General features: G+C 59.3%; 1 protein-coding gene across 12 annotated transcripts in view; it reads left to right on the top strand.

Annotated features, from left to right (window-relative positions):
• Atp6v0a1 (ATPase H+ transporting V0 subunit a1) overlaps positions 1–18673 on the top strand; it is a 46556-nt gene extending 27883 nt beyond the window's left edge. For 4 of the 12 annotated variants that reach the window (XM_021240311.2, XM_021240313.2, XM_087202295.1 and 1 more), the window contains 12 exons: positions 125–264; positions 673–830; positions 1118–1208; positions 4150–4268; positions 5158–5374; positions 5674–5781; positions 6428–6502; positions 10489–10596; positions 11460–11477; positions 14289–14406; positions 14496–14667; positions 18231–18673. In XM_021240311.2, coding sequence (XP_021095970.1) covers positions 125–264; positions 673–830; positions 1118–1208; positions 4150–4268; positions 5158–5374; positions 5674–5781; positions 6428–6502; positions 10489–10596; positions 11460–11477; positions 14289–14406; positions 14496–14667; positions 18231–18324 — 1418 coding nt within the window. In that variant the 3' untranslated portion in view covers positions 18325–18673. Of the gene's footprint in view, positions 1–124; positions 265–672; positions 831–1117; positions 1209–4149; positions 4269–5157; positions 5375–5673; positions 5782–6427; positions 6503–10488; positions 10597–11459; positions 11478–12016; positions 12210–13552; positions 13677–14288; positions 14407–14495; positions 14668–18230 lie in introns of those variants that run through there. The other 8 variants (XM_004859328.4, XM_004859330.4, XM_021240314.2 and 5 more) reach the window with 6 other exon arrangements.
• The last annotated feature ends 2684 nt before the right edge of the window (positions 18674–21357 follow it).

Consider the following 21357-nt stretch of genomic DNA (forward strand, 5'->3'; position numbering starts at 1 on the left):
AGGAGGTGCAGCTGCTTGATGCACTGCCGCTTCTCTCGGTGAGGGTGGGCCCGATGCCTGATGCGAGTGGGCTCAGCTGGGAGCTGCTTCTCCCACGCACTCGTGCCCTGTGGCCTCTCCCCAGCTCCATACACCATCATCACCTTCCCGTTCCTGTTCGCCGTGATGTTTGGGGACTTCGGCCACGGCATCCTGATGACTGTCTTTGCGGTGTGGATGGTGCTGAGGGAGAGCCGCATCCTTTCGCAGAAGAATGAGAATGAGGTGGCCTGGGGTTCCCTCTGCTGGGTGCAGGGTCTGTGGGGCCGGAGGCGGGGAGGGCAGGGTCAAGCCCGGCCGCGTGACTTAGCAAGGTCCCCTCTCAATACAAAGTGCACAGATGAGAAGGGCTGGGACTGGGACGCAGCTCAGTGGGGAGGCCCTGATTCCACCCCTGCTATGGCTGGGCAACAAAGTTCTGTCTGCATGGGACAGAAACTGTGTCATTTCTTGTGCATTGATATGAAAATTACATCGGGAATCCTACCATGAAACCATCAAAGGGAACAGAGACATTCTCTTCACCTTGGCACAAGAGAGGCCCCGTGCGTGCAGTGCAGGGTGTGTCCCCTCCCGACTGGGTAGGTGAGGTGGGGCTGTGTGTTCGAGCGCCACCGCTGCCTCTGCTTGCAGATGTTCAGCACAGTGTTCAGCGGGCGCTACATCATCCTGCTGATGGGCGTCTTCTCCACCTACACTGGCCTCATCTACAACGACTGCTTCTCCAAGTCCCTGAACATCTTTGGCTCATCCTGGAGTGTGCGGCCGATGTTCACCATCTATAACTGGACGTAAGTCGCAGGGGAGCCAGGAGCTGCGGGGTGCTGGTTTTAGGAAGGAGTGAGGCAGCGTCCCGGCCTCCACACTGCTCAGCACCTCCTGTCCCCGTGGAGTGTGTGCATTACTATTAGCACACGGAGAGCAGGCCCCCGGTCCCCGCTTGGTTGTGTGTCCTTGTGGCTGACCCCTTCCGGCCCCCGGCTCCAGCCCCTCTGCCTGCTGAAGAGACAGCGTGGCTGTGGGGCCTCCTGTGGGCTGTCCTGGGCCCTGCTGCTCCCACTCCCTCCCTCTCTGGCAGGGAGGAGACGCTCCGGGGGAACCCGGCGCTGCAGTTGAACCCAGCCGTGCCTGGCGTCTTTGGTGGCCCGTACCCTTTTGGCATCGATCCGGTGAGACTCCTGCCTGTGTCCCACCTTGAAGCCCAGCTGTCATCCTGAAGGAAGGGCAGTGAAATCAAGTACCTCTGTCCTTCCTAGCTGACGTGTTGTGTTCAATTTGGTTCCAAGCCATGCGAGACCCAGTGTGGTGGGAGCCACATATTTTCCCAACACTGCTTGTTTGTTTGTTTGTTTGTTTTTGTTTTTGAGATGTGGGGGCTTGCTTTGTGGCCCAGGCTGGCCTTGACTTCACCGCAATCCTCCTTCCTCAGCCTCCTGAGAGCTGGGTTTATAGGCTCCAACAGTGCATATTTCTGAAGTAGCTAAAAATATTGGCTCTGCGAATATTGATTTTCAAGACACTCCTTCCCAGTTCTCAATTCATTTCTACTCACTTCATTTTTAAAAATTTTTTTCAGATGGTTTGACGAAGTAGAAGTATCTCTTGCAGTGGATTTCAGATTTTCATTCTTTATAAACTTGCAGAAACTTACTTTTTTTTTTTTTGCTACCGGGGAGCGAACTTGAAACCTTGCCCTGCTTTCAAAGCAGGCTCTGGAACCACTGAGCTAAATCCCCGGCCCCTTTTTTTTGTTTTTTGAGAAGACAGGGTCTCACTATATAGTTTAGGCTGACCTTGAACTCACTATATAGGGTGACCTTGGACTCACTGGAGGCTGGCCTTGAACTCTCAGCAATCCTCCTGCCTCAGCCTCCTGAGTGCTGGGATTTGTGAAGCTACTTGGAGACAGGCTTTGTGAGAAAAAAAGGTTTATTCCAGTCCAGATGTAAGCAAAGACTAAAATCAGGAGATTTCAGCAGCTAGCTGGGAAGGGAATTAGGGTTAATATGTATTGAAAGCCCTAAGGAATCTGGGGTGAAATGTTTATGACTGCGGGTGCAAGGACGGCCAGTGCGGGTGTCCAGTCACTGGACTTCTCAGTGCCCAGGAGATTGTATACTCCGTCCTGAATTTTCTTTTCTTTTTTGGTACCGGGGATGGGCAAGCAGCGGAACCACTGAGCTAAATCCATGGCCCAGCAAGTCGTTTTTTTATGCAGAGGCCAATTAATTGTTGTATGTTTCTGCCGATGAAGGATTTTATTCCATTTTGTCGCTGTTGATTTGCTCCCTTCAATCAAAGGTGAGTGGCAGGTAGGGCCCGCCCCTCCACAGGCAGCAGTGTCCGTGCTGGGAGCTCCCAGGTGAGCGACTCGGCCTGAGGGAGATGGGATGCAGCAGGGAGAAGCTGTGGGCCTTTCTGGGTGAAGTCTGGGTCCCATCACAGCGCCCCTGCAGCCCCCGGGGCTCCCCCTCAGAGGCGTCACACTTGGGTCCTCGCCAGCTGCAGGGCCTCACTGTGTCCCCAGGCAGAGAGCAGTGAGCACTGCCCCCGGGGCAGCCTGCCCACCTCACCCTGCAGCAGAGCCCCACGGGGACGCAGCACTCATTCTCTCCGCTCTGTGCCTGTGCACGTGCCTGTGGTGGGGGATTGAGCCCTGGGCATTCACACTAAGCTCTGTCCCTAGCCCTTTCTTTTTCATTTTGAGACAGGGTCTCACTAAGTTTCCCAGGCTGGGATCCACTTTTGAGCGGCCTGCCTCAGCCTCCCAGAGTGGTGGGATCATAATGTGCAGCACCATACCCAGCTTTGAATATTTCTGATCTGCTGGGGTTGAGTCCTCTGATGTGGAGCTGTGGATGTGGAGGCTGAGGCTGACTGTGTTTCATTGTAACAGCAGCTTCACCTGCTGGAATGCATGGATGGCAAGCTGATGTCACTGAGTCGCTTACTGTGGACCTGGTGCCAGGCAGACCTTGGCAGATCCAACTGAATCCTGGGTTCTCTGAGGGAGACACTGTGCTCCCGAACATACACCGGGAACAGGTTTGCCGGGCTCAGGAATGCTTCCCAGACTCACTGGGCAGACATTTCGGGACGGCCTTGGTCTGCAAGGCCCAGCGTCTGCTGCACAAGCGGGTCTGAGCCCCAGCTCCTGCCATGTAGCGGGGAGTGTGAGAGTGCTGCTGTGGCCTGGGTGTGCGCGGAGGTCCCGGGTGCACAGGGAGGTGCTAGAAGGACCGGGGCACCAAGCGCACATGTCCCAGCCGTTCAGAGCCGTGGAACTGAGAGAACAGTGACGCGCTTTCACGCAGGCCGGAGCTGTGCCGGGGGCCAGGACACAAGTGGTGCTGCTCCCTCAGCCCGGCAGCGGGGCCTTGGAAGGTGCTGGCGCAGGGCACAGTTGTGGCTCAGGCGAGGTGGCTGGGGCTGAGCGGGGCAGAGAATGTCAGGCTGGCAGAGTGGGCACCCGGCCTGAGGGGACAAGAGTGAATGTGGGCGGCTGCGGCACAGCCATGGCCCTGGCTGAGCACCTGTGGCACCTAGCAGCAGGGCACAGGCTGGGGAGGGCCGCACAGAGCCCTGGGCCGCAGCAGAGGTGGTGGGGACCAAGGCGAGGTGGGTAGGGGAGGCGTGGTGCACAGGTTGCTGATCACGAAGCCCAGACATGCAGGAGTCTGCATGCAGACCGCTGTCTGTGAGCCTGAAGAACGGCCGCTGGGCCTGGCATTCCTTGGTGGCAGGACTCACACTCAGCGTGCATGAGGCCTGGGGTCTGTCCCCGGCGCCAAGAGAGAAACGTCACTTCGAACATGAGCACCTCCTGGGTGACACCGCCCTATGGTCAGGTCTCAAAACCAACTTCTTGCCTTTTCTCCAACCTCACTGGCTGGTCACGGGCGGGCGGAGTGACGCCTGTTGGCCTCGCTCCCCAGGGGCCCCGGTCGTGGCAGGCGGGGCCCTGCATTGCTGGTGCTGCTGCTGCTCCTGGTATTTAAGTGCGTGTTCGGGATTTCCTGAACTGAAACAAGTCTCTTCTAAACAGATGAATGGTGTCTGCCCACGTGAGCGTTCTTTGTGTGATGCTTTGTCTTTGCTTGGGTTTGAAAGATCTGGAACATTGCCACCAACAAGTTGACCTTCCTCAACTCCTTCAAGATGAAGATGTCGGTGGTCCTGGGCATCATCCACATGCTGTTCGGGGTCAGCCTGAGCCTCTTCAACCACATGTGAGTCTGGCGGCAGGGCTGGGGAGGGGAGGTATGTGCTGGGGAGGAGGCTTCTTCCCAAAGACATCACTGTGGTTTGCGGGAGGGTTAATGACTCAGAGCCTGAGCCTGCACTGCAGGTGGCATTCTGTAAAAACTCATGGCCTTTGTTTCTTTGAGACCAGTCTCACTCTGTAGCCCAGGCCTTGAACTAGAAGCTCTCCTGACTCAGCCTCCTGAGTGCTGGGATTACAGGCTTGCACCACCATGCCTAGCTATAAAAATCCCATGGTCTAGCTGGATGTGGTGATGCCCACCTGTGATGTCAGCACTCGGGAAGCTGGTCTTGAAGTTCAAGACCAGCCAGGGCTAGAGTTCAAGGCCAGACTGAATTGCATAGCAATATCTGGTCTCAAAAAAGCAAAGACAAACACATACACACACATACGCACACGCACATGCACACAGAAAACCTCGTGGTCTGAAATGAAACTTACTATTAGTCCTTTGCAATTTATGGTTGTAATAAAGATCTTTGAAAAAAGCTTCAGGCATTTTCTCTACCAGATTGAGTGAATTCCTTTTCTTTCTTGATGTGTAAAATTACAAGCTGCGAGCATGGTTGCTGCAGACCCGTAATCTCAGCACTCTGGGAGGTGAGACAGGAGGATTGCCAGTCTCAGTGACTTTGTGAGCTCCTGTCTCAAAAATAAAAGGATAATAATCATTTAAAAAGGGCCCAGAATGTAGCTCAGTGCAAAGGCGCCAGGCTCAGTCCCCAGGTCTGCAGGGCTATATGGCGGGTTGGCTCAGAGCCCTCCTGCCCGAGGTCCCCGGTCTGTGGGCCTCGCACTCCGCACCCTGGCCTTTGCTGGACCCTTCTCTCCGAACACTTCCCTTCTTCTTTTAGCTACTTCAAGAAGCCCCTCAATATCTACTTCGGGTTCATCCCAGAGATCATCTTCATGTCCTCCCTGTTCGGCTACCTGGTCATACTCATCTTCTACAAGTGGACGGCCTACAGTGCGCGCACATCGGAGACTGCGCCCAGCCTTCTGATCCACTTCATCAACATGTTCCTCTTCTCCTACCCCGAGTCGGGCAGTGCCATGCTGTACTCTGGGCAGGTGCGTGGGCTGGCGGGGCGTGGGCTGGCGGGGCGCGGAGCTGCTCCCTCACGAGGGAGGCCAGACCTTTCTTTGTTCCCAGCCCTGGAGTGCAGATCTGGGTCCAGGCCGCCCCTCAGCCCCAGTGGGTCACTGTGTCTGGACCTGAATGAGGGCAGTGAGAGCTGCGGCTGCTGGGCAGCTCCCGTGCCACCCCGAGTAGTTAGCCAAGCAGCTAGAAGTGCTCTGGCAGATGCCCAGGGTGCTGTCCGGGGACCGGCACAGGCCACTCCGTGATGTGCTGCCCTCCTGGCCCGCAGAAGGGAATCCAGTGCTTCCTTGTGGTCGTCGCGCTGCTGTGTGTGCCCTGGATGCTGCTGCTGAAGCCACTGGTCCTGCGTCACCAGTATCTGAGGCGGAAGCACTTGGTGAGTGTCTGGGGTCTGAGTTTCTAGGCTGCATGGCAGCTCCCCGAGTCGTGGACCACCGCACGGCATGAACCCAGGTCTCTGAGAAACACTGGTGCCGCAACCAGCCCGACTGCTGGGCACTGCCGGCACAGATTCCGCAGCCACTCTGAGGGCTGGGTGCAGACCGGGCCACAGCTCAGCCTGGGCCTGTGGGATGCGGCCTGAGCCCCAGCAGCCTGAGCCCCAGCCCGGATCAGGGCTGCAGGCGGGCCCCTCACCTGGCTGATCTGGCCTGACACTGAGACTCCGCCTTTTAAAGCCAAACTCCGACCAGAGTGTCAGGGCAAAGGTTTGTTTTAAAGCATATTGGTATTTTTCTTCTCAAAAAGCAATGTACATACGTAGCTGTGCTTGCACATGCGTGTGCACTGGAATTCTGGGAACAGTGCAGTGGGCCCGGCTGCCGGTAGCGCACCGAGCTGCACTGTGCATGCCCCGCGTGTGTGTGTGACACCTGGCTGTCAGAGAGCAGTGAGTTACAAGACTCTCCTCTCCCTCTCCTGACCATCCTCATCCTTCCATGTGCCCCCATTCGCTTGCCCTTCCCGCCCTCCTTCCCTCTTCTGTTTTCTTCTCCCTCCTTCTTTTCTCCCGTCACCATCAGGAAGGGCAACCCGAGGAGGCCCCAGTCAGCCCAGCCCCGAGCCAGCAGGGACTAGAGGCAGCAGCGGCTGCACCAGTGAGTGAATCCAGCTCCGCCAGCAGCACGCTGTGTTTAGGAGTGCAAACAGTGCGGCAGGCTTCCTTGTCATGGCGTTCAGTGTGGGCCGTGTGTCCCTTGGGAAGTGTGTCCTGTCCCTCTCTGAGACGATGGCAGAAGAGCTCACCACCTCTTGAGAGTAGACTGGTGTTGGTTCCCATTGTCCACAAGTCCCTTTTCGGAAGTAAGTACAGCACTGTCCCTGTCCCTGGGGCCGAGGGCTGCCGTGAGCTCTCGCTCCCATCATCGTCCCACCCAAGATGGCGGCTCTCCGGCTTAGCCGCCTTGTGTCCTGCTCCATGACCATGGTGGGCGATTTCTCACCACGGAAGTGCGGGCATCTGATTCTTGACTCAGTTTCCCTGTACTTCGGGTTCCGCTTCAGAGCGATGCTTGGACATGTGGTGCTTGTTAGCAGTGGCTCCTCTCAAGACCGCGAGTGCAGAGGGTCTCCTCTCCGGGAGGGGCTCAGGAGTCTCACGGGCTGAGCTGTTTGCCGAGCCCTCTACTCCCGCAGGGTCTCCTGTGTGGTGACCAGGTCGCCTTCTGTCTTGATCTTCCCTTTCGAGACACTAACTGTGGTTCAGTAACAGCACACAGAATGTTAAGCATTTGGATTTTTGTCCCTAAAAACCCTTTTAACCCGTCTTCTAAGGCACTACCATCAGAGTAGCCCAAGACCTTCGGGCTATGACTCTCAGTTCTCTAAGCCTCCCTGGCAGCGATTACCTGTGTGTTCTGAGTCCTGGTAGGACATGCATACACACAAGGGGGATGGCCGTGCCTCCCGGGAGGGGTCCTGGCCATCCTGAGCACGGAAGCCCACAGCCAGCCTCTGGAGCTAGTCTGGAAGGACTGATACTGTGGGGCACAGGATGTTTCCCTCCTCCTGCTTGACACTGTTTTCAGGTAGGGCCTCTCTCCTTCTCTGTGAAAAGGAGACCCTTGATGTGCGCTCGTTGCTAGTGTTCTTCCACAGTCTTCTCTCCACTGCTCTGAGCACCTAAGGTGCTTCTGAGAAGCTCTTGATGCCTTAAGATCTGGACTGTCTTCTGGGGTGAACTCAAGTGGAAGTGCCATCTGGAGCCCTCGAGCCCACAGGGGCTCCCTCCCCGCTCCTCTGCAGCGCAGGGTCTGCTTCTGGGCCGGGCCGCAGCCCAGATGACAGCACCACAGGAAGAGCCCTAGAACCTCAGCCCCGAAGGGCGAGGCTGTGGCCTCTCAGCTGTCTCGGGCCTGTGTTCGCCCTCTTGCCTGTGAGTGGCGTCATGGCACAGTCTTCCTTCTCTTCTCTGTGCTGACTGTCCCCCCTTCCTGTGCTGCGGCCCTGCATGCTGACGTGGGGCTCCTTTGTGTCCCTCGAGGCAGCCCCTGCCTGGGACGCTGCTCAGACAGGCTCTGCTGTGGGACACCCTGGGGCCCACTGTGGCCTCTTAGCCCTCCCTTAGGGTAGGCATGTGCCCATCAGGGGGGCCCAGCTTTCAGTACTTCTAAAAGCTGACAGCGCGTTACAATAAGCTTTGAACTGACAGTGGGTAAATAAAGTGTGTGTTTAAAAAAAAATTACCACAGTAGCTGGATGTGGTGCCGCACACCTGTAATCCCAGCACTCGAGAGGCTGAGGCAGGAGGATCACCACAACTTTGAGGCCAGCCTGGGCTACATAGTGAGTTCAAAGCCAGCCTGGACTACAAAGCAAGACTTTGTCTCAAATAAAAAAATTATCACAGTAAAAGACATCCTGTCGTGCATTCCTCTCAGAACGCTGCCCTTACCCCAGCATCTTGCGCCTTTCTGGAGTAGCTCTGCAGGCCTCTTGTGAGCGTCTGCATAAGGTGCCACTGCCACGCACCATCCAACAGAAAGGCGGCTCATAAAAACACAGCGCGGTGTCCTCATCCACCTTACTTGCTAGATCCAGTGCCGTGCAGCTTCTGGCTCCCCCCAAAGTCAAAATGACCATGAAAGGTTAGCATTTTGAATGGACTCAGGGCAGCGCAGCCGCAGACATGGGCGGCTTCTGTACCTGCCTCGGGAAGTGCTGGGGGCCATAAGCCTGTTGGACTTGAGGAGGGGGACTTGAGCACGACTCGTGACAGCATGTATTTTACTGTAGTAAGTTTTTAAAAACTTATCATAATGTTATTGCACCTCATATTTCTTAGAATATTAAAACAAAACAGATAAGTAGAAGAAAAACATAAAAGTGGCCCATAATCCCATAACCCAGACAGGCCTCCACTGACATTAAAAAGACAAACAAGCAGCCGGTGCCTCAGCCTGAAGGAATGCAGTGCCGACCCAGACGCCCCTGCGGTGGTGGCCATTGTCCTCCTCCTCCCCCTCCTCCTCCTCCTGCTCCTCCCTCTTCCTCCTCCTCCTCCCTCTTCCTCCCCCCCCCTTCCTCCTCCCTCTTCCTCTTCCTCCTTCTCCCCCCCACTCGGAGGGCGCCAGCAGTGGGGCTTTGCTTATCAGCACCAGTGCCCGTGCGAAAATGGCCGCCCCAGCAGGAGCTGTGTTTTAAACGCAGCACTGTGTCCACAGTTTGTTAGCCGTCTCCGTAGTGTTTCATCCTGGTGATTGTTCCGTTTCCTGTAGCTTTGCATCCCACAGGACATTCCACTGGATAGGCCAAAATTATGTGGTCACTCTGGTTTGTGGACATGTTGGTTGTTCCCCGTTCTTCGCCACTACAAACTGCAGCCTGGGAATATCCAGTCTGTGTGTCGTCTTAAAGTTCAGCTGCACTGGAGTCCCAGCAGGGGTTGCCAACTCTTGAGGGTGCAGTGTTTATCGTCAGCGGAGCCTTGACAGTGTTACAAGTCAGGCTCGCTGTGCCGGGCCCAGCCCTCCTGAGGCGACCACTGCGGGCACAGGACCAGAGACCCTGTGTACTCGGCAGCTGCCAAAGTGCTCTGGGGGCCCCGCGGCCGGGCAGCGAGTCTGCAGACTCAGGCTCGGTCACGGTCATGGAGTGGCAGAGGTGACACCAGGGAGAGGGGCAGGAGCAGGGAGCGGGCGGCAGAGGCCGGTGAGGCCGCCCCGGGCTCCTCACAGGGCCACCATAACCGAGCACTGGCATCTGTCTGATTCTCCCCAGTTCTGCCCAGGGCTCCTTTTGTTTTGTTTTTTTTGGTACCAGGGATTGAACTGGGGTCCTTGGGCCTGCGGGCAGGCGGCAGAACCACTGAGCTAAATCTCTGGCCCCCTAGGCTCCTTTTGACTCAGTAAATCCCGATTTTTCAAATGAAGTTGACTTTAAAATTCTGTGTATGGAGCTGGGTGTGGTGGTGCACACCTATAATCCCAGCAGTCTGGGAGGCTAAGGCGGGAGGATCACAAGGTCCAGCCCAGTTTGGGCGATATAGTGAATTTAATGAAGGCCCTAGGTTCAGTCCCAAGTGCCAGAAAAACCCCACAAAAAAAACCCCCCTGGCCATGGACCTCCGCTGCAGACTCCCTGGGGAGACAGAGGCTGCAGTGCCAGGCCAGAGCCCGTGGGGAGGCAGCACCCTGAGGGCCCCCTTTGATTTCTTTCCCATTTTTTAACTAGGTTCTTTGTAGTCATAAATTTGTGGACAAGCTTGTTTCTGTCCTCAGCCCAGGGAGCTCTTGTTCCTGGGCACAGCCCAGCCTTTCCAGGACACCTAGGCCCCTGTTGGGCCCCTGGGGAAAGCTCACACACTGCAGGCTGTTCAGGGGTGCTGCCCTGGGAAGGGTCTGTCTCTGACAGGGGTCTCGGTCAGCGCTGCCCGGCGAGCCCAGTGCCTCTGGGTACCGCAGATGGAGTTGTGGATCCGAGTGCAGCCAGGGCAGTGGTTTGTAGGCAGTGTCAGATCAGTGGGTCCCATGGCTGTGGCTGGCGCCTCCTGAAGTTTGTGTGCACCGGCCACGCCCTTCCCACCTCCAGAACCTAGCTCACCTAAAGCCCAGGCAAATTCCACTCTTTCTGTTCGCCCGTGTAGGGAACTCTCAACTTTGGTGGGATCAGGGTGGGCAACGGACCAACAGAGGAGGATGCTGAGATTATTCAGCATGACCAGCTCTCCACCCACTCGGAGGACGCGGAAGAGGTAAGCTTGATGGCGGGGCTCCTCTCCGCTCGGGTCACCCCAGGCTCGCTTTCCTAGGGGCTCACGCCTGTCTCCTTGCACACTGAACGTACTAACAGTCGGCTCCTCCTGGGCGCACTTTCCCGTGGGCCTCCCTCCACACCAGCTGGGAGCCTGCCACAGCCTCTCTCTGCTGGCCCCGAGGTCGCACGCAGCTCGTCTGCTCCCCACAGAACACAGGCCCTGCGGGTGGCTTCTCCTCCCTCGCCCTTCTCAGAATGGTTGCAGCTGCTCTGCCCCAGGCTGGGCGCTTGCCCAGTGTGCGCATGTGTGGGGCCCTGGGTTCAACCTGAATCCCCAGCAAACCAACCAACCAACTTACCACGCTGCTCACCAGCGGCCCCCGCTGGCACTCTCAGGTCCAGCCCATGGGTGCGTTCTCCCTGCAGATGTTTTCTTTGAGATTTTTTTGTTATTTGCCTGTTTTATACAGGGACAGTGGGCAGGAGTGTGGCCATACCAGCCTTTCCCTTAAGGCTTCTTCCAGGCTCAGCCAGTTAGGTCCCCCACAGCCCCAGCTGAGCTGTGCGGGTTATCTGCTCACTGAAGCACAGCACTCACTGTCTGGCAGAGTGGCCAGCAGCAGAGGACCCGCCTGCACTCCACTGACTGCTCCCAGCGCGTGTGGCACGGTTTCTTGGAAACAGCCTCACTGCGGCCCCACTGCCGATTGTGCCTTGGCTGTTGCCGAGGAGGCACCCCCAGCACGCGAACCCCACTGCATGTTCACAGCCCCGCCCCAGGAGCAGGTGTAGTGAGGATGTCTTAACTGAGCCTGCATGGCATGGCGTGCTCCCCACTAAGTGTGAATTTGTGTTTTCAAGCCTGCCGAGGATGCAGTGGTAAGACAAAGCTGTCTGTTCTCCGGGCCTCTCCTCTCCCATCTGTGAGCGCTCTGCTGACCCCACCCACCACCCTGGGCCCGCACGCCCGCATCCCACTGCCATCCCCGCTGCGCCTGTGTTGTGCTCCGCTCATCTCCATCACTGCCTCTCTGTCATCACCCGTCTCTGTGTCATGGGTTTGCTGGTCTAACACCTCTGAGTCTGCCCGCACTCTCAGCCAGGGCTCCATCCTGGCCTCCACCTCCTGTCCCAGGAGCCTCGGGTGGCTGTGTGCGTCCTGCCCTCTGTGAGCTGAGCACACCCGCCCTCCACTGCTTAATGCTCTGGCCGGCCCTGCCATGGGCCAGGTCGGTACAAGGGAGGCAGCATTCAGGGGGAGGCCTCACCCATTGGGTGCATGCAGGGTGCAGGAAAGCCAGCCGGAGGCAGGCTGAGTCTAGAGCGAGGGCCTCCTAGCTTGGCAGGGGTCTGTTGAGGGCCGCGTGTTTTGAGCTGGGTCTAAAAGGCCTTTCTGCGCTGTTTGTATCTTCCTGCAGAACTTCTCTCTGACACACCTGCCCCGTGAGCCCGCCCTTCCTTCCTTCCTTCCTTCCTTCCTCCTCCTCCCTTGCCTCCCCTCCCTGGCCTGAGCAGTGGCCGCCTCTGCTGTTCTGATGGAGATGGAGCACCGGGTCCCCAAGGCTGAAAAGGGCCTTGCTGGCTTCCTGGCACCCTGTGCCCAGGCCACCGTCAGAGGTGCAGCCAACTGTGTGGTGCCAGGGTCCCCCTTGCAGCCCTGCCCAGGCTGGGACATGCGGGAGAGGCCCACTTAGCCTCCCCGGCTTGGCGCTGCTCCTGGCTGCGGGCTGCCTGGCCTCACAGGTTCCACCTTATCAGCCTGGTGCCGGGTGGGCAGGTAACTGTGGTGGCCTCTAGCAGAGCAGCCCTGTTCAGCTCCCACAGGCCGGCCGCAGCACCTGGCCTCCCTGCCAGCTATTGTCCTCCTCTCCGAGAGGTGCTGTATCCAGCTGGGGGGGCAGCTGGGGTCCCCTGAGGACAGCAGCCTGGCAGCCAGGGCCACGTGCAGTCACCAGCCCGCCTGGTGGGCTCTTCAGCTCTGGGTCGGCTGCAGAAACCGAGGAGGAAGCAGCCCGCCTCTGAGGGGCCCCCAGAGCAGTGGGGCGCTCAGCCAAGAAGCACTGTGATGGGGGTGGCCAGGTACTGCGTGACTTGGGCGAGACCTGGAGAGTGTCCCCAGAGTCTCCCTGAGCTGGGCCCTAGCAGCAGTCCTCGGAGGGTGCAGGCCCAGCACAGCATGAGCAGGGACGGGGAGAGGTGAACCCAGGCTGCAGAGCTGGCCACACACGGGTGTAGGCCACGTTGGGCCAGGCCCTCAGGAGCAGGAGAGATGGTGCCCAGGTGCAGTGCCATGCTGAGATGCCCCTCCTGGCAAGGGACAGCAGGGCAGGTAGGGACCAGCAGCCTGAAGCTGTGGGAGGTGGAAGCTAGGCCTGGAGGAAGGGGCACAGGGTCAGGGCCCCTGGACTTGGGCAATGACAAGTCAGTCCAGCCCAGTGTGGGCAGAAGAGCATGGCTGACAGTGTGGGGCGTGGAGTCCCTGGGGGCTGCACCTGAGAGGGGCTGGCAGGGATAGAGCTGGAGGAGGGTCTGGAGATGCAGGGGAGCCCGGCTATCGCAACAGCCCATGCCGCAAAGTGGCTCTGAGACTCAGCTCCTAGGAAGTAAGAAGGGACTGAGGGCAGAGCAGAAGGCCTAGCTGGGGAAACTGAGGTAGAGGAGGCTGGGGTGCTGAGTGACAGCCCTCATCTCCTCACCTTGGGAGCCTGAGCCCAGGGCTGCAGAGCAGGGCGCACAGGTGGGGAGGGCAGGCGAGGGCTGTGCTGAAGGAGGCTGCCCCTCCTGTCCTCACGCCGGCCGAAGCTGGGGCTGGGAACTTGGGATGCCTGGGTCACTGCGGCTTTGGGCGAGGAGGCGGCCTGGGGGAGCTGCTCTGTGAGAAGCTGGAAGTGCAGGGGGTGCAGAGTCATGGTGAGGGGCAATGAGCCCCCTTCCTCTCTGGCCACGCCCTGTAGCTCCACCCATCCAGACCCTCAATTGGGCAGAAATGGGAGTGAAGACCAAACCCTGACCTGGGGCTGGGGCAGCTGCTGAGTCTCAGGAGGAGCCCAGAGGACTGGCCCGGCCTGGGGGAGCTCGGTGAGGGCCTCCTGGTGTGGATGGCTGCTGGGCCCTTTCAGAAGAAGCCTTCTGAACCCAGACGCGCCCCCCCACGCCTAAGCAGACCCAGAAGTGCTCCCCGAGAGAGTGCAGTGTAGGCCCCAGAAGACGAGGTGTGGGAGGCAGAACCCCAGGACTGTTGCTCCTGGGATCCCTCAGAAGTCAGGGGAAGGAGACCACCGTGACCCCAAAGGCTGCAAATAGAGCAGAGGCTGAGGAGGCTTCACACTGAGCAGGCAGCCTGGGCCCCTCCCCAGCCCTCGGGACCAGCCGGCCAGGCGCACGGCCCCTCTGAAGTGCCCTGATAGGCCTCTGCTCTGGAGCTTGCAGCCGGCTGGGAGACAGTGCTGAGAAGAAATGCACTAAGATAGGGTATGAGCCAGCCATGGGGCCGCACGCCTGTCTTCCCAGCTCTCTGGGAGGCTGAGGCAGGAGCCTCACAAGTTCAAGCCCAGCCTGGGCAACTTAGTGACTTAGCAAGACCCTGTCTGCTGGGGATGGAGCTCAGTGCCCAGCCCTGCTCAGCTGGCCCAGGCTTCTGCAGAGCCCCCTCCTGGTCTGATGGCCTCTCTCTGGCTTCCTCCACCACAGTTTGACTTCGGGGACACCATGGTCCACCAGGCTATCCACACCATCGAGTACTGCCTAGGTTGCATCTCCAACACCGCCTCCTACCTGCGGCTCTGGGCTCTCAGCCTGGCCCACGCACGTGAGTGTGTCCGGACTACGGGTCCCTGACCCAGGGAGACGGGGCCCAGCCGGGCCCCAGGCTGACGGGATCCGCTGTCTGTTCCCCAGAGCTCTCTGAGGTGCTGTGGACCATGGTCATCCACATCGGCCTGAGTGTGAAGAGCCTGGCGGGCAGCCTAGTGCTCTTCTTCATCTTCGCCTCCTTCGCCACACTCACCGTGGCCATCCTGCTGATCATGGAGGGGCTGTCAGCCTTCCTGCATGCCCTGCGGCTGCACTGGTGAGTGGCGGGCAGGGGCCCGGGCTGGCCCCCCCAGAACCCCCAGAACGGGATTGGGGCCGGCGTCTCCATGGGCCCGGGCAGCACATGGAGGGAGCCCAGGAAAGGCCCACTTGTCTTGCCCTGGGCTCCTGGGAGTCCCAGCCATGGGCACCCTTCAGCACTCTGTTTTATTTAGTTTCATTTTTTTGGGACAGGGACTTGCTGTGCAGTCTAGGGCAGCCTTAAACTCAGGATCCTCCTGTCTCAGCCTCCCCCGTGGGAGGTCTCAGGTTGGCACCGCCACACCCAGCCTGCTGCACACTCACAGGCCTTGCATGGAGAGGGCGTAGGGAAGGAGAGCTGGGGTCCGGGCTGCGCTGCGCTGGGATGGTGGCCTCAGTGGAGGTCGCCAGACATAATGAGGAACCCAGGGCCCTTGAGTAAGTCTGATTCTAGTAGGAGCCTGTCCCAGTGCTTGGAGCTAGCACTTCCTTCTTCGCGTTGTGCCGTATCCCCTCCTCCTCTCCTTGTGCACTGGGGACTGAGCCCAGGGGTGCTCCGCCACTGAGCTCAGTCAAGGTCCCACTTTGTTGCCCAGCAGGGCTTGAACTTGCAACCCTTCTGCCTCAGCTTCCCTCTGTGCTGAAGTTATAATCGCCCAGCTCCATGTTGTGATTCTCCTGTTTTGGGGTCTCCAACCCCGGAGTCTCTGGGACTCTAGACACGGTTCCCAGAGGTCACTCACACCCCACCATGTCCTGCAGGGAAAAGGCCACAGACTCGCTGAGCCCCCCACCCCCCCCAGGCCGACGCGAAGTCACCTCGGTGCCACTGAGCTCAAGACCTGGGCAGTGCCCCAACCTGAGGGACCCCACTATTGTGGCGTCCCCCGAGCACCTCACAGGACCCCGCATGGCTGTGCAGATTGCGGGGAGCCAGGCTTGCAGGGTGGTGCAGGCCACTTGCTCCCTGGGGGCCTGGCCGGCCCTCCCCCCTTATCAGCCAGCGCCACACTTCCTCCGCGCCCTGGTGACTCACGCTTTCCTGCCCTCCCCGCCTTCCTTTCCTGCCCTCTGCCTGGCTCCTGGCCCCTGGCCAGGTGGCACTGTCCCCCAGCTGTGCTGCAGGAAGGTCTCTTGCTGGCACCCAGGACCCCTGCACCAGGCTAAGGGCCGAAGCAGTTGCCTAGGCAGGCGTGGCCACCTCAGAGAGGGCGCCAGGGGAAACTACCCGAGCCTGTGTGGGAGCGGGAGCCCCTCAAGGCTCACGATGCCATCTGTGGGCCTGGGGTAGTGGGCAAGGAGCCACTCCCCACATGCAGGGCACTTTGTCAGGCCCCGGAGTGCCCTCGAGGAGGGAAAACACAGGAACCCCGCCTGGCCTGCGCGGTGGCTGCGACTCCTGCTGGCTGACACGGGCATCCTCCCGCCTCTGCCTCCTCCCTGGGGTTTCCTGACTTAACTGGAGGAGCTGTCCCAGGAGTTCTGGGTCTTTCTGGGGCAAGAGGAAAACATTTGATTTGATAACAGAAAACCATATTCTGAGATTTTTAAAAAATTATAAGAAGGTGGCTGACATGGCTTGGTGGCCCATATCTGAGTCCCAGCTCCTCGGCAGGCTGAGGCAGGAGGATCACAAGTACAAGGCCAGCCTGGGCAACTTAGCAAGACCCTGTCTCCGAATAAAATCAGAAGGGCTGGGGTTTGGCTCAGCACTCTGGTTCAATCCCCGCTGCTGCGGGAGGGAGGGAACAAAGGACAGGGATGCGGTGCCCACGCAGGTGAGCTGGTCGGCCACTGACCTGCCAGGGTCTCCGAGCTGTGACCCCTCCATCGCCTAGCTGCCTCGCCCACCGCGGGCCATGTCTCCTCTCCTCTCGGAGAAGGGAGGCATCTAACGGCTCAGACTGCAGCTGAGGTGAACACAAGACCCCACTCCTCGCCTCCCTTCCCAGGAAGCCGAGCCCCTCGGGTCTCAGCTCCCACGCGTGTGGGGAGCTCTCCGGTTACTCAGCTCCGGCGCGTGGCGGGAGGAGCGAGAGCCCTGGGTGCAGCTCCAGACTGCAGCCCAGTGCGGGCGGACCCTGCACCCCCTCTGGACGCCCTCTGGGAGGAAGGGCGTGGGTGTGGCAGAAGAGGACAGCAGCTCTCAGGGAAGAGGGGAAGCCACTTTCTGCCCCTGGCCCTGGCCTTGGGGTGAGGGGGGCGGTCAGGCTGACCCTGGACGGACCCAAGAGGTTGGTAGGGCTCCGTGTGCCCTAGAACGCCTGCCTGGCCAGCGTGAGGGCTGGCACGGCCGAGACAGAAGGACAAGCACCGGGTGTCCGGGTGCCGCACCCCCTCTCCAGCTCCCTCAGCAGGGCGGAAGGGTGGCCTGGGCCGGTACAGGGAGGAAGCAGAGGGGCCCGAGAGGGTGACCCCAGCCACCTGGGAGGGCACCTCTGCCCCTGCCTCCCACCCGGAAATTAGGGTAAATTCAGGCGGTGGTGTGATCCCAGGCCGGAAGTCAGGACGGGTGGGCGGCCCCCCACGGGAGCGGGGGCTGTGGCACCACCTGCATTACCCGCAGGGGTTGCAGTGAAAGCCGAAGTGGAAGCTGCGTCCAGCCTCTGGGACACACTTCCTCGAGACAGCCTCGGGGAGAAGCAACCTGGGGAGCTGGGCTGTTGGGAAAGATTTTGAGGGTGTGGGGGGAGTGACCCGGACCCCCAGGCTGCCCCGCCCTGCCCGGTGCCGGTGGAAACTGCAGGGCCCCGCCTGGCCTCGCCTGCGCAGCGCGTTTTTCTGCCCATATTTGGCGGTTTGCTGGCCGCGGGGCGGGCGCCGGGCCTGCTTTCCCCTCAGTCCCAGGAGAAGAGTTCTCACAGATGTTTGTGTGGTCGCAGCGTGTTTGCCTGGGGTTGAGGACTCCCCGCCGACTTCCCCGTGTCCCTGGGAATTTCCCCCCTCACTGTAGGCTTCAGAGTTCACTTCCCACCCACTGCTTTCTCCGGGGAGCCAGTCTGGGGTCCCTGCAGGGGGCTCCCTTTGAGAGGCTGTACTCCGAGTGCCGCGCACCCAGCAGCTCCAGAGCCCGCCAGACCCTGCGGCGGCTCCTGACGTGGGGGGCGCGCTGAGAGCCGTGGGCTTCGGGGAGAAGGGCTCAGAGGCACCTGGGAGTCCCAGAAAGGTTCAGGAGCTTTCTGTGGTCAGGTGTGGCGGCGCCCACCTGTGGTGTCAGCGACTGGGACTCTGAGGCGGGAGGCTTGTGAGTCCCCGCCCGGCTTGGGGAACTCAGTGACTTAGCCAGACCTTGTCTGAAATTTTAAACTGAAATAGGCTGGGGATATAGCTCAGTGCAAATGCCCTGGGATCAACTCCCAGTACTTTTTTTCTTTCTTTCTGAGATCGGGTTTCCCTGTATAGTTCAGGGTAGCCTTGAACTCACTGTAGCACAGGCTGGCGAACTCACAGTTATCCTCCTGCCTCAGCCTCCGGAGTACTGCGATCACAGGCGTGCAACTACACCCGGCTTTCCCAGTATGATTTTAAAGGGAAAAGAAAGCTTCTGCAGGTCGACAGCTTCCCCTTCCCTCTTCCCAGGGTCGAGTTCCAGAATAAATTCTACAGTGGGACCGGCTTCAAGTTCGTGCCCTTCTCTTTCGAGCACATCCGGGAAGGGAAGCTGGATGAGTGAGCCGCTGGACGGCGTGAGCCTGCCCCGTCCCCTCCGTGATGAATTGTGCCCCCGTGTCTGTGACTCCGCCACCTCCCCCGCGTGTCCCTGGATGAGCACAGAGGTCGCCTGCTGCCGCCTAGGCCGGGCTGGGGCGGGAGGCTCTGTCCAGAGGGGGCGCTGGTGTTTCCCACATCCGGGACCCCAGCCCCCCTTCCTCCTGGCTCGGGCGCCCGGTCCTGGGGCCCCGGCCCCGACTCCCCGGATGCCTGGGCCTGAGGCGGGGCAGGGAAGGTGGCGCCCCGCCCGCAGAGGGCCACCCCGCGCCCCCTTGTCCCTACCCGAGCTCAATAAAGTGTCCGCACCCCGACCCTGCTGTCCCACCTGCCGCGCCGCTTTCCGGGTGCCGGGCTGGGGGCTGGGGGCTGGGGGCTGGGCTCTGGGCTCTGGGCTCTCGGCTCTCCCTCTCCCCCTCCCCCACACTCCCTCGGCAGGGCCGGCAGCTCCCTCGCCCACGCCCTGCTCGGCTCCCAGCTGGGCTATTTTGAGCCAGGGTGCCGTTGGCCTCACGCGGGAGGCCCGGGGAGGCTCAGACACTGGGGGGGGGGGGGGGGGCTGTCCACACGCAGCGCCCGCCCTGAGTCCCGGCGGACACAAAACGGCTCCCCAAGCCTCTGCCCGCGGCCTCGGGACCCAAGCCGCCTCCGCACTGCGCACCGGACGAGCTGAACACCAAAGGCAGCCTGGTTTCCACAGAGACCGCGGTGCTGTGGGGAGAGGACGCTTCCCCAAGGGTCTGAGCCGCACCCTGTCCGGTCACCCCCCCTCGCAAACGCAAACCCGAGGGGAGTCGCCGACATGGCCAGGGAGTGAGTGACCCCCAGCCTGCACACGGCCGCGGAGAAGGGAAAGCGGATGCGCCATTCTCGACACAACTGAGAATTTGCACCCGCTGAGGTCAGAACTAGGACACGGAAGACAGCCCCGAGGTAGATGTGTGCAGGTCTTGACCCGATATCAGGAACAGATAAACAGCCCAGAATAATGATGGCTTTTTGTGACCTATGACCGGCAGTGGATTTGAGCAGGCATTTCTCCAAATAAGTTACACGAGTGATTACGAAACTGTGACGAGATGCCCAACATTATTAGTCATTACAAAAATGCAGATCGAGTTGGGTGTAGTGGCCCACGCCTGTCACCCCAGCACTCAGGCTGAGGCAGGAGGATCGCCACTCCTTAGGGGCCTGCCTGCGCTACACAGTGAGTTCAGGCCAGCTTCAGTTACATAGGGAGACCCTGTCTCAAAAACAAAACGCAAATCAAAACCACAGCAAAGAGCCAGGTGTGGTGAGGCAGCCTGTACTCCCAGCACTCAGGGAGGCAGAGGCAGGAGGATCAAGAGTTCAAGACCAGCCCAGGCTACAAGGTGAGACTGTCTCAAAACACGAGACACACACACACTCTGAAGTAGGAAGTAAGCGCAGCATGTGCTGGTGGCAGCCAGACACCTCGTTCCCTGCGTGTAAATGGCGTGGTTCCGGGAAACGTTAAACATGGAGCCAACATAGGGCCCAGCCGTTCCCAGAAACATGAAAACGTGCGTGCAACACCTGTACAAAGCTCCTCTAACAGCTTTATTCGCTGTGGCGCTCAGGCGAGAGGCCCAGGCGGCGCATGCGCGGGTCCCCTGCGACGCAGGAGGGGCTCTCTACCACGGAAGGATGAGGTCCAGGCGTCCCCTGGTGGCCCTGCGGGGAAGCGCTCGACCCGCCCGCCCCCTGGTCTAGGCCCGCTGGAAGAGGGAGGAGCAATCAGCTCACGGCCGGCCCAGGGCCACGGGCCTGAGCTCAAGGAGTATCACGGCGCATCGCGTCACAGGGAGAGAGGGTCAGGCCGACCAAAAGGGATCTTACAGAAGTAAGCGTGATCTAACAGTCAAGTTCTCCACCGGCTGCACCACTGTTTACAGAGGGCTTTTTTGTTTTATAAATACAAACTTAAACGCCCCGTTTTTTTGAGCTGGGCTGCCCCAGGCTCGGCTCATGTTCCAAGGCTCAGGCGACCTCGAGCCTCACCCTGCCTGGCAGCTGGGGCCTCAGCACACAACCCTTCCCAGCTTGGCTTTCCACAAACACACAGCTTGCAGAACGTGGGGTCAGCCCACCACGTTCCAGCTGCTGCTTCCCCACGGCAAACTGTAACAAAAGACAGATGGACAAGAGAAAGAGTCGGGGGGGTTGTGTGTGTGTTTGTTGTTTTTTGTGATGGGGGGTCTCTGTGTAGTCCAGGCTGGCCTCGAACTCACCATCCTGCTTTATCTTCCCGAGTGCTGGGTTACAGGCATGAGCTGCCACACTGGGCTATGTTTTTTGTGTTTGGTTTTTGTTTTTTTTTCTTTTTTCAGCACTAGGGATTGAACCTATGGCCTGCACACTGAGCTACACCGGCCCCCCCCCCAGTAATCTTTTTTATTTTGAGACAGGGTCTTACTAATGTTGGGCTCAAACTTGCAGTTCTGCCTCAGCCTCATGAGTGCTGGGACTGCAGCAGGCACACCCCAGGCTCATGGGTGTCATTTTTTGAGCCTCATTAACATCTTCCTCATTTTCCTTTCTTATTGTTTCTGGGGGGCCAGGGATTTAGCTCAGTGGTGCCACCGCCTGCCTCACAAGCACAAGGTCCTGAATTCAATCACCAGTACCAAAAAAAGACCAAAAAAAATGCTTTAAAAAGCTTAATATTTTATAGCGTAGATAAATCTTAATTTATTCAGCCAAGTACCCCCAGATAAGGATCGGGGTCTGCTGCCTTTCACCAGCAGCCCAACAGCCATGGCAGCGCCTGACACAAAATCAAGTAGGGCCCACAGCTGTCATCCAGCACTCTGGGAGGCTGGGGTAGAACTGCAAGTTGGAAACCAGCCGCGGCAATTTAGTGACTTAGAGCCAAAATATAAAATACAGGGCCGGGGATGTATCTCAGTGGCGCCGCGCCTGCCTGGCAAGTCCAAGGTCCTGAGTTCGATCCTTGGTACCAGAAAAAAATATATAT

The sequence above is a fragment of the Heterocephalus glaber genome, unplaced genomic scaffold, assembly GCF_053883595.1.
Source record: "Heterocephalus glaber isolate CG9 unplaced genomic scaffold, H.glaber_assembly_v1.0 deba00001773, whole genome shotgun sequence".
Taxonomy (NCBI): Eukaryota; Metazoa; Chordata; class Mammalia; order Rodentia; family Bathyergidae; genus Heterocephalus; species Heterocephalus glaber.